We start from the raw sequence: 13,226 nt of genomic DNA, 5'->3' as shown, positions 1-13,226 counted from the left end.
TCGGCCGACGGACTCGATTACAATACTTCCTTTGCTTACGCTCGGGAAGTAAAAAAAGACAAAATATAACCCCGCCCACCCACCCCATCTCAATTATGATCATTTTTTTTATCCTGAGATAAGGATTTTGCAGTTAAATTTCGGTCCTTTGGTTCCTGACGACTAAAAAAAAATCATTACAATTGAGAGAGGGCGGGTGGGCGGGGCTTATATTTTGCTTTTTCTTAATATACGTAATCGTCTTTTCAGAACAAGAAACTTAAAACATGTTGAAAATGGTAAATTCTTGTAAACAAATATAGCCCCGCCCCTCGATCTGACAACGAATGAAAAATTCATCACAATTGAGTTAGGGCGGGTGGGCGGGGCTACATTTAGCCTTTTTTTCTTAAAATGTGTAGACTTATTTCGGCAACGTAAATCCTCCACTTATCTTCTATAACCCCTTTAAATACGGCAAAAGTTGAACGTCAAAGTTACTATCAACGGCAACTGCAACGGGAACTTCAACCTCAACAGCAAGTTTATAAATCCCTCGGCTTACGACGAATAAAAAAAATCATCAGAATTTAGGTAGGGTGAGTGGGCGAGGCTTATATTTTGCTTTTTTTTTTCATTTTATCATAGCCATCTTTTCACAACAAGAAACTTAAAATATGGTTAAAATAGTACATTTTTGCAAAGAAATATGGATTTTGCAATTTTGAGGCGGAGCTAATTGCAAAATCGATATTTCCTTATACAAATTGTCGGTTTTAAATGTGTTTTAAGTTTCATGTTGTGAAAAGAAGTCCACACATTTTAGTATGGCAGAGGCAAAATATAAGCCCACCCACCCGCCCTCTCTCGATTGTGATGATTTTTTTTATTCGCCGTGAACCAAGAGGGCGGAGTTTAACTGCAAAATGCTTATTTCTTTGCAAGAAATTAAAAACATGTGTTTGAATATTGTGTTGTTCAAAGAATAGTATGTATATTAAGAAAAAAGACAAAATATATACCCCGCCCACCCACCACATATCATTTGTGATGATTTTTTTATTCTTACAAACTAAAAACACGTTTAAAGTGGTAAATTTTTGTAGGGTAATATGGATTTTACAATTAGGCTCCGCTCCTAGGTCTGACAACGAATGAAAACTTCATTACTGTTTATGTCGGGGCAGGTATAGGTGGGGCTTAATCTTAGGCTTTAATTTTTTCTTAACATACGTAGTATTCTTTAAACAACAGGATCCGCAAAAACATGTTTTTAATTTCTCGTATAGAAATAAAGATTTTGCAGTTAAGCTCCGCCCCCTTGGGTCACGACGAATAAAAAAACCATCACAATTGAGACAGGGCGGGTGGGCGGGCCTACATTATGCCTTTTTTTTCTTAATACGTGTTATCTTTTAACAACATAAATTGCGTACTGCAAGCCAGAGATTTACTCGCTTCTTCATCAACCAATAAATGATTATAAGCTTGACTCAAATCTGATTTACTAAAATATTGCCCCCTTTGCAAAGCTGGTAAAAGTTCTTCAATTTCTAGAATCAAGAACCGAAACAGGCAATTTTTTTTGGAAAAGTTGTGGTGGTGGTTTCTAAAATGTGGATGTCTGTCCTTCCTGAAAGAATTTTAGAAGAAAACAAAAAAAAGTTAGAAGACATTCCTCCACCACAAAAGAAACGTATTATATATGAATGTCTAAGCAAGCTGGAAATATTGGGTCAAAGGACAAATTCACAAGATGATGACGATAATTATGGCAACGGGTTGAAAAATGCAGTCATAGATTTTTCTGTTCATCGTATCTAAGTAGTCTATTATTGGTAAAATAATTTTTTTGAGGAGATCCTTTGTTGAATTTATTATCATGAACACTTTAATCTTTCTTCAATGTGTGTTCTCGGAGTCAAAATTTGTCTTCTTTACCTTTCTGAAAAATTATTCTTTTCTATTATACAAAAAATTCTTGAAAAATTGAACTATATTTCTAAGATGTCAAAATAAAATTAAATCTCTTAAAAATAGATTTTTGCCATCACGGTGGAAGCACTATAATTCAACTGTTGGATATTGCTTCACATTATCTCACACAAACCAGATACTTATTTCCAGAAACTCATCCAATTAAATCCACCCGAAAGAATTACTGTCCAGCTTATTCTAAATCGCCGAAATTTTTCTATCCATTTAGCTACTTAAGCCATTGATCCCCCTTAATCGTCATCCTTCCTATCAATCTCTCCCACCCCCATTCCATTGATCTGCAATCATCCCCAACGTAACACGAGAAAGCATCACCTTTAAATAACCCACCGAGTCAGAGTGTAACAATATTGACATTTCAATGATGTGTGCCACCGGCGTACACAAGTGCCGAAGACGAGTGTTTGCATGCAACATCCTCGAAAGCGACGAGGCAATACTGTGTACGCTTTACTCTCCTCCGAGACTCTTGAAATATCATCTAGCAATAAAATGACTAATGGAAAGGAAAATCCAAGTTTATGTCAATTTCGGCGCGCTAATGGTGAGAAATGACGTTCCCTGGAACTTAATAGGACGGGCGTTATTGCTCCCGACGCGTTTTCTATTTTCGTACGGTTACAATTTCCATTTGCAGTTTCGATTTGTGTTTGCATTCGGCAAACGGAATTGGCAGATGATGATTTATGACTTGTTGATTTGGAGCTGATTTTTCAGGGGCGAGTTGAAATTTGCTGCCGGTGGTTAACGACAGCTATTATTGCAAAAGGGAGCGCGATTTGGGGTGGATCGGTGTTGCGGTCATTTGTCGTTTTATATGGCGGTTTTAAATTGGTACTCTGGCTGCTGTGTGTTGGTGTAAAGCGATGGGTTCGATGGTGAAGTTTTTTTATTGGTAAAAGGCGAAATTATCTAAAAACCTATCGATTTCTGAAGAAGTTGAACATGCACAAAAAACTTCTTTTAAAAAAGAACATAATTTCCAAGCCGTCCAAATTTAAAATTGAATAGTAATGTGAATGGCGGAATTTTTTATTCAGTCGTAGATAAAATAGTGTCTTTTACTCGCATATAATGGGCTATTATTTCACTTGGATGTATCTAATAAAAAAAGACAGCCTGTATAAGGCGTTACGTGAACGAAGTCCCAAAATTGTTCATTAATTAATGAGAAATGAGTAATCTTTCGGTGCCAGATTGTTGGGGCAGCCATATAATTCATGAACGAAGTTATTTTATAAGAACTTAAGCCTTGATTTAATTAACTTTATTTTATTTTTCTGTAGGAACTCGAAAATAACTTTATGATTTGAATGCTGTTGCCAAGACATCACGCCAACACTATGGAGTACGACAGATTCTTTGTTTGTTTTTTACTTCCCGAGCGTAAGCAAAGGAAGTATTGTAATCGAGTCCGTCGGCCGACTCTCTACTTTTACGTTTTCTCGATCTTTCATGACCCCTAGAAGACGAAGAAATAGGTCTCCCATTTCCGTCTGTCTGTCCGTCTGTCCGTCCGACTGTCCGTCTGTCCGTCTGTCCGTCTGCCGTCCCGGATTTTTATTAGACAGATAATCTCCGAAAGTACGCGACCGATTGTTGTGAAATTTTGTACTTATATTAAGAATATCATGTAGATGGTAAAACGCTAACCAAAATTTGTCTAATCATCCCCACCACTAATGCGATGACGTCACTTCAAAATTGTACATAGTAAATGGGTTTTCAATTGTATAAAATAACATAGTCCTACACATGTAGTTTACAACTCCGAATCGACTTTTCACCCGAAACGTCCAGATTTTTGGAAAAAAAATCAAAATTATAAAACAACATTTTGAAATTTAATTTTTAATCTGCTAACCAGAATGCTTTGAAATGTTGCAGATGTTTTAAGGCTATAAAGAGCATCATAAATCTTTAGTCAAAAAATATTTGCTTATCCCCTCCAAAAACTTGATGACGTCAGCTCGAAAGTTTGCCGAATAAATCATATCTAAAATGTACAAAATATGATGAGCCTGTACTTGTCATTTATCACTCCATTCATATTTTTTGGATTTGCATATACAGGGTGATTCAAAAAAATTAATGAAAGCGTAAATTTATTTTACTGATTTACTCAGAAACTACAAAACCGAATGCTTCGAAATCTTGAAGATATTTTAAAATTATCATAAGCATGGTAAATTTTTGATCAAAATGTATTTGGTCGTCCCCCCTAAAAAATTTATGACGTCACCACAAAATTTTGCTGAATAAATCCTATCTAAAATGTACAAAATATGGTGAGTCTCTTCTTGTGATTTATCATTCCATTCAAATTTTTTCGATTTGCATATACAGGGTGACTCAAAAAAATTAACGAATGCGTAAATTTATTTTATTGATTTAACCAGGAACTACAAAACCGAATGCTTTGAAATCGTGCAGATGTTTTAAGGTTATAAAGAGCATAATAAATTTTTAGTCAAAATATATTTGGTTATCTTCTACAAAAAACTGATGACGTCAGCTCAAAAGTTTGCAGAATAAATCGTATCTAAAATGTACAAAATATGATGAGTCTGTGCTTGTGATTTATCATTCCATTCGTATTTTTGGATTTGTATATGCAGGGTGACTCAAAAAAATTAATGAATGCGTGAATTTATTTTATCGATTTAATCAGGAATTACAAAACCGAATGCTTTGAAATCGTGGGAATATTTTAAAGTTATTATAAGGATGGTAAACTTTTGTTCAAAATGTATTTGTTCATCCCTCCTAAAAAAATTGATGACGTCACCCTTAAATTTTGCTGAATAAATCCTATCTAAAATGCAAAAAATATGATGAGTTTGGACTTGTGATTTATAATTCCATTCATATTTTTTAGATTTTCTTAAGAGCTGGTTCAAAAAAATTAATGAAGTCAATTTATTTTATTGATTAAATTAAAGGCAACACTTATTATTAGTATTACACCCCAACCAACCCAATTTGGTAGACACAAAATTTGTTAAAGGAAAAACTCGGTTGAAACATAACGATAGCACGCTTATTTACATCGACTTTAACATTACAGACCTGCAGTTGTTTTATGCGCTCACGTGGTTCCGCGAATGTGGAATATACATGTTTATAATCAACCAATTGTGAATTTCACCGTCAAGAATTAAAATAAAACCCAATGTTTTATATAATGAGCGGAAGTCGAAGCAATAAAACCGATGGTCGTTTTGTTTACAGTTTCTCTGTTTGACTCTCACGTATGCTGTTACGCTTGTCATCTTAAATTAAGAATGTTTATACATAAACGATTTTCAGTTGCCCCTCATATTACTAGACAGCGGATTTCTGTCGGGCTACGTCACGATTATAGGGGGGGGACGTGCTGGATCACCGGGTGATAGATAATCACTGAATTTAATTGGTATTAATTCCATAAATATAATTAACGATTTATTAATCAAACGGCTAAGTAAATGAGAACGGGAATTAACAGCAGAGTGCAACGAAACAGCGTTATTCTAATCTCAAATAAACGAAGTGCAGTCCGCAACCGCAATGAATTCGCATCCCGTACGAGCCGTACCGAGTTTAGCCTTGCCTAGCCCGACAGAAATCCGCTCTCTAGATATTACACACCGGCGCCGTATACGTGAGTAAATTGTTTCGTTATTTTATTGATTATAAGAAATCAATATTCAAAACGACCCAATTCATTTTCCCGAAAATTTGGGAATACAATAATTTAATTCTTAGTATTACACTACATCTATCCCAACTGATATACGTGTCCTTGCAAAAATGTTGATGACGTCATCACATTTTTTTTTTAAATTCCCACTACAAAAATGTAATGAGAAAAAAAAACACAATAAGCATGCAGTCGTCAAGTTTCCGACAGCGATTGAAGTACTGTCTAAACTCTTTAGACCAATTTTTTTTTATATATTTTAAACACCTTTCGATTATCTATATATTAGATATATCTAAGGGGCGGTTTAATGGGTATTGTAATGTAAAGTATTCCTAGAAATGCTTATTTGGAACTAGAGTTAATCACTTTTATTGCTCTCACAACTTACCATTTAAGAGTTTTTATGTCCCGTTGTCACAGCAATAAAAGTGATTAATTTCCAGATATTTCTAGAAATACTGTATGCATCATCACTATGCGTACTTCCGAAATTAATTCGAAAAGTTTAGGACGACGTCTTACGGCGATTTCCTGGCCGTAAGCTTTGCAGACGTTAAAAAAATCAATAAAAAAATTTACGGCCGTTCTAAAGCTTTGGATTTGCGAAGATTTCCATCTACATAGCTCGTAATTTTTTTCCCGGAATCCGAATAGACTCCTTTTTCTTGATTTTCCACGTTGTTTCGCATATAGGGATAGAATGGACTTATAATCAACGTTTGTGTCAGCAACTGTGTATGATTATACCAAATGAGCAGAGCTCGGATATCGCTGAATAATCCATAGCAGGTCTTGGGTTGCGAACATCAAGGCCGGGAAGTTACGTCGACGGTTATTGTTGTGAAATAATATACAAGCAAGAGAAAGCAAAATTTACCTATAAATTACCGCATCACTAAATAAGCCAAGAAGTACCTAACGTACGCCTGCGGTATTTGTAATTTTAGCTTACTTGATAATTATTAGTCTTCTTCTCTGTTTTCAGGAGACAAAATCAATAATTTTCTCTTAACATAAATTCATATCTTTTATCTGCCGCCGCCGCTTATTCTGCAACTAGCATCTGCACGTGCTTAATAGTTGAATTCTTAGCATCAACTGATAACATATAGCGTCTACTCAGCAAGCAGAACATACTTGGAAAACATGCACTGCGCTGTAACACTGATATATTACATTGGAATAGGTAAACTGGCACACCGTGTATAGTGATAAGTTATTAAATTAATTTAGTTTAATTCATATTTAATTATGGAAAAATAGAAGAACAGTATATAATACCCAAATACGCAGTTTTTGACAGTTCCGCCTGATCATAAAACTTAATCTCCATTCTTATTCATCGTGAGCTGAAGGGAGGTGTTTAGTTGCAAAATCCTCATTTCTGTACTAGAAATTACCATATGAAACATGTTTTTAAAAGAGTAGAATTTTTTAAAGAAATATTGATGTTACAATTAAACTCCCCGTTCAAAAACTCATCACAATTGAGATCGGGGCTGGTGGGTGGGGCTTATTTTTTTTATTTTTTTTTAAACATATAGAGTTTTCTTTCAACAACATGATAGTTAAACATATTGTCATTTTCTTGTTGGGAAAAGAAGACTTCGTATATTAAGAAAAAAATGGACAAAATAGAAGCCCCGCCCACCCACCCTTTCTCAATTATGATCAATGAGTTATTCATCGTGAGCTGAATGGCGGGGTTTAGTTGCGAAATCCTCATTTCTCTACAAGAAGTTACTGCCCCTGCTCTGATTAGGAATAAAAAACTCATTAAAATTGAGATCGGGACGGATGGGTGGGGCTAAATCTTTGTTTTTTTTATATACATAGTTTTCTTCAAAAGTGTTTTGCCGTAAAAGAACAAGACATATTATAATAAAAAACATAAAGTCGATCTATTATTTAATAATTTTTGGACTGTACTCCTGATGTCAGTCACGTATAGTTTTGGAAATTTCATTCTACCATATAAAATTTTATTGGCTATAACGAGATGGACAGTACAATAGCAAGAGATATTTACAACTTAAAGTTAGAAAGCTGAGTACTCCAGGTCCGGACACTGCCGAATATGTCCATTATTTTATGAATAAATGTTCTCCAACAAATCCGAACTGGTGTGAACCATAAACATTTCTTACCATTGTACTATAGTCTGTCTCATTATTGTCAATAAAATTTTATAGGGTAGAATGAAATTTCCAAAACTATATATAACTTGTACTTTCTCTCGTTATTCTCGAAAAACTGAAGAAATGAAAAACCGAAAAATCTAAAAATTGAAAAATTAAACATTGAAAACTCGTGAAATTTAAAATCAAAAAACTGCAAAATCTAAAACGTGAAATGGCCAACAGTTGGAAAATCCGAAAACTGGAAAATTTAAAAATGAAAACTCGAAAAGATATCGTAAAATTAAAGAAAAAAAACCCGAAAAATTGAAAAAGTGACGAAACGAAAAATGGAAAAAAAGTAAAATTGAATATAATTATAAAATCGGAACATTAAAAAATTGTAAAAATAAATAAAAAAAAAAACTGAAACGAAAAATTACAAATGAAAAAATTAAAAATTGAGAACTCGAAAAACTCAAATCGAAAAATTGCCAAATCTAGAAATTGAAATGAAAAGTTGAAACATTGTAAAATTAAATTTAAACTTGAAAACCCTAAAAAATGAAGGAACAAAAAAAAATGAAAAATTGAAGAAAAAATTCAAGTCAAATCGGCCGGTTTTTACTTAATAGAGGTATAGAAAACAAACATCGCATAAATAAGGGATAATTTTTCAGCGAAGGGGGATTTATTTGGCAATGTATTCATCCAAATTAATTTGGCTTTTTTTTTAGTTTACAATGGATAAGATTCGCTCGTCATTTTAATTGTAAAGCTCAACCAAATTTGCTACTTCTTAAATATTTTTTTTCGTGAACGAAAACATCTGGTGATTAAATAAACAGTTAGGGAAATAAAAAGTTAATTTTGATCCACATAATGTACAAATGTTTCTTGTGCTGCAGTCTTTGTTTTCCAGATTTATACGTAAAAAAGTTTGTAATTTTTACAAGTCATCATACTCTAAAAAAAATTTGCAAATAAAAAAAAATAGATTTTATAAGAACCCTCTTTAATCCTTAACGTTAATTTGGACAGTAGTCAGTCTGTAACTCTTTTCAATTGATTTAGGGATTTATCTGGTTATCCACTCCAAAAATTTGATGACGTCATATCAGATTATTAAAAGTTTATTAAAAAGTATGACAATAATAGTAATAGATAATCTCATCCAGTGCTATTTTATTTTAATTTGAGCGATGCTCGAAACCGGTTTGAAATGACAAGTAGTGTTTAATGAACAGGAAAACTAGCGAACGCACTCAAGACGTGACTAATGAGCTCGAACGCATCTTCGGTCCGTGTTTAATGAGTCTAAAGCCACGGTTTTAAATATGTCAATAGAAAACAATGTGCTTGCGTCATCTAAAAATTTCGTTAAGTTAATAATCTCTTGAAATATTTCCATGCTTATCTATCTGCGGTTTAGTAATCCAACTTTGTTTGGAGGATTATAAATATGGGTTGTTGTGAAATAAATTAGAATTGCAGAATAAAATTTTATAATTATTCAAGTATGAATTAATTTCTTTGAAATTTTGTGAAAATTCTTGGGTTTTTATTAGAAAAATTTTTAAAATATACAGCATTTTGTGGTATTTTAGAGACGTTAAAATAAATTCAAATTTCAAATTTTACAGAAATATTGACTTGCTTTTTTTCAATTTCCTCGACACAAAATCTGTTTGAAAATATACGCCCAAATTCGCAAAAGTGTGTTGGTTATATAGGTGTTTTTTTTTTTCAATTCTAACCACCTAAGAATTCGAAAGGTAGATTGTAACTTAAACTTGCGAAAATGACAATAAAGCACAATTTAGGTTATGTTAAGACACGAGATTGTGGGCAACCCACCAGAACACAACTTGGATGCTCTCAGAAACGATTTGTTCACGTAATGGACGGTGAAAACTAGATCAAAAATTAAAAAAATAGTGGAGGTTTATTATTATAATCAGGTTTTGCGATGGAAAAAGTGGTCTCTCAGCAATAATAATAACCTTTAACTTCAAGTGTTTGTTTATACATCGGAAGAATGTCACGTAACAATTTGTTTGTTTTGAATGGTTTGTCACCTCAAAACAGAGGACTAAAATTATTAATTGAGCCACAGTTGAACAGAATGTTCTGAATAATCTGAATATTATAATTGTAGTTGCCATGTTCCTAATTTGATCAATAAAAAATTGTTATGACACCATAAACATACATCGAACGTGTGACCGCGGGTCCGAAACACCACAAGTATAGGAGTATATTATTGTATAACATTTAAATAATTTTTAAAATAGAATTTTTTAAAAGATCTTATCAAATTATTGTTGGCGGGGATGATTAACCAAATTATGGTTAGCGCTTTAATAATAAATAATAAAAAAATAAATAATAGACACACAAAATTTGACAATAATCGGTCCAGTAGTTTCCGAGGGCACGTGTCGAATCAAAGTGGACGCAGACGCCAGACAGACAGACAGACGGACGGAAACGGGAAACTACTTTTTTCGTAGTCTAGGGGCCAAGCTATACATGGTGTTCTGTTTTTGAGGCGTAATACATAACTTATTTTTTTCAAGTGGAAAACTATATTTTTGCGTATTCTGATTGACTTTCGTCGGCTTTATAACCGCAGTTTATTTTTGAAATTCCGATGCGATGTTGCCACTTTATTCCAATTTTTTTGAAATTTTTAATCAATGAAATACGCATATCTGTTTTTTTATTTCTCCATAAAATACTGCAAGACAGGTCTTCAAAATAATATTATTTCCTGCATTGTTAAAAAAAAAAAAATGAAGAAATTTGGAATAAAGTGGCAACGTTGCATTTATATTTCCAAAATAAATATGGCTCTAAGCCTAGAAAGAGGCTAATGAGAATATCTAAATATACAAGGTGGTGAAAAAATGACGTATTTGCTCGATGGTACGTTGTTAAGAAGACTCTGCAGAACTCGAAAAAAAATGGTTAAAAAAATCTGAGCAAAATTTTGAAAAATATTAAACTTGAAAATTGAAGAATTAACTTCGTAGTTTGGTTTTAATTGAAAATCTAAAATTAAGATACAAATTGTCAAAAATCACGTCTATCAAACATAAAAAAAATTACGCTGTGAATGTGGTCGTGGAAAATTATTATCGTGACATTTAATAACTAATTGTTTAACTGTCTATTGGACAATATAGTTCATTAAAACCAATCGTTGAAAAAAAAACGTAATTTTTTCATCACCCTTAATATAGGTTCTATTTAAGCGAATTAATTGTGTGCTTTAAAAATAAAACACTTCGTTTATAATCGAAAATAATTTTAAAACATGCTACTAAACAAACCTCAGATTTTTAGTCTTTGATTTTTTTGCAATGTGTAATAATAATTAATGAGATATCGGAATCGCGCTTAGTGACTCACCTTGTATATGTATTTCGAAAAAAAAATCCGTGATGAGGAATTTTTTATTCATGATAAAATGCAAAAATTTCACAAACCAAGCACGAAATAGTGATTCCAGTCTTTTCCGAAAATTTTTAATCAATGTTCAAGAGAACTTAGATATGTCGATAAACTAACAAAGTGTCAAAATTTGGAAAAAATTAAGTCATTGTTTTTGCGTTACCGAAATTCCAGCCAAAATGTACCAATTGAAGAAACACTTTTCAAACAATCCGGACGTAAACACTTCCGTCAGTACTTTTCGCACTAAAATCCCCGAAGTTCGTAGTACCAAAGCGCGATCAAAAAAACCAAACTACTCAATAAAATACCTGTTGATGCACCGCCGCTTGAAAGCTCTTGACAACGTCATTCTGCGTCGGCACGGCAACAATAGCGCACACGAAGAGGTTGACGGCGACCGCGAAAGACGTCGTCCACATGCCGACAACTAATTGTTCTTGTTCACTGTTGCGGTAGGCCGTTTGTCCAAGTCCGACTGACCGTCCGGTGTCGATGTCGGCTTCTTTATTTAAAAACCCACCAAAGAGATCGCCGTCGTTCACGGTTCAATCAACGAAATTGCATCTCGCCGACACCACCGCGACCATCACGACCATCACACGCGACTCGCGATCCGGCTCATAACTCACGCGCTTTAATCGACGAAAAAAACGACCCAAGACGGATCCATCAAACGGCGGTGGCGTCAAAACTGGATTTCGAGACGGAAAAATGCGCTGCATTTCTGTATTTGTTCTGCGGATGGTCGTGGTGGTGGTGGTGGGCTCTGGGCTTATCTGGGGAGACGTTTGCTTTTCTAATCTGGACGAATCTAAATAAACACGGACGGCTTGCAGCCCTGGTTCGTGTGCGGCGCTGGCTGTGTTTACCGATGACACTTTTTATGGGTTTGGCGGATGGGTTTTCGGGATGTGTGGTCGCTGCGTGCGGATGGGAGGGTTATTTGGGTGGTTCGGTTCGTGGCTTGTAATCGGGAGCGAAGACATGCGGTGAGTCAGAGCACGGCATGAGAAGATCGGTACTTTGGAGCTGATGTATGTTGGATGGCAGCGGTTCCCAAAGTGTGGGTCGCTTTGACGTTAACTAGTTTATACAGGGTGCTCAAAAATGGTGCACCAACTTTATGGCGCGTTATTCAGGACTGTATAAAAAATAATTTTAAAAATTCTTGGGCCCAAATATAGAAGATAACGGGTGTTCATTTAAAAAAATCATCAAGTTGCCATTCATGTTTCTTTTTTTTTGATCGCCTAATTTTTTTATTCTTTTTTTCCAGTGTAGTAAATGAGGAGAGTAAATAAGACTTTTTTCTTTAATTTATATTAAAAACTAGCGGACCCCGTGAACTTCGTTTCACTGAGTCAATATATTTTATTGATTGAATCAAAAATTACAAAACTGAATTTTGAAATATTGCAGACGTTTTGAAGTTACTGTTTGACATGGTAGGTTTTTAACCAAAATATATCTGTTTATCAAGCGCAAAAACTTGATGACGTCATCTCAAGATTTTGCCGAATAAATCCTATCTAAAATGTGCAAAATATCATCAGTATATTTTCGTAATTTATCATTGCATTCATATTTTTTAGATTTGCTTTTACAGTGACTCAAAAAAATGTATGGATCAGTCAATTTATTTGATTGAATAACTCAAGAGTTGCAGAAATGAATACTTTGAGATCTTGCAGACGTTTTAAAGTTATTGTAAGCATGGTAAATTGTGAAGAATATTTATTTATTCCACCCAAAAAATTGATGGAACGGCTCACTCGATTTTCGCAGATAATTTTGGGAATACAAAACAGTTCTTTTTAGTATTACACTGTACCAATCCAAGGTGGTATACGTGTTGATCGTAAATGTTGATTAGGTCATCACAAAATTGTGTGAAAAAAAGACTCAACTCGAAAATGCTGAATATGTTTCATTATATTTTGGTGCGAAAGAAGTTCTGTCGAAACAACGTTCGATCAATTTTTTGACAA

General features: G+C 33.9%; 2 protein-coding genes across 3 annotated transcripts in view; one reads left to right on the top strand and one right to left on the bottom strand.

Moving 5' to 3' along the window:
• The window catches only part of LOC135130682 (uncharacterized), a 51,270-nt gene extending 39,173 nt beyond the window's left edge, over positions 1–12,097 (bottom strand). The window contains exon 1 of the mRNA XM_064058118.1: positions 11,547–12,097. Within this exon, the coding sequence (XP_063914188.1) occupies positions 11,547–11,657 (111 nt within the window). The 5' untranslated portion in view covers positions 11,658–12,097. The remainder of the gene's footprint in view (positions 1–11,546) is intronic.
• LOC135130681 (uncharacterized) overlaps positions 1–13,226 on the top strand; it is a 203,592-nt gene that overhangs the window by 49,564 nt on the left and 140,802 nt on the right. The gene's annotated exons all lie outside the window — the stretch shown is intronic.

The sequence above is a fragment of the Zophobas morio genome, unplaced genomic scaffold (assembly GCF_036711695.1).
Source record: "Zophobas morio isolate AGI-343-1 ecotype UQ-CSIRO unplaced genomic scaffold, CSIRO_AGI_Zmor_V1 ptg000017l, whole genome shotgun sequence".
Taxonomy (NCBI): domain Eukaryota; kingdom Metazoa; phylum Arthropoda; class Insecta; order Coleoptera; family Tenebrionidae; genus Zophobas; species Zophobas morio.
Note: the sequence above shows the minus strand (reverse complement) of the source record. Positions and strands in the feature narration are given on the sequence as shown.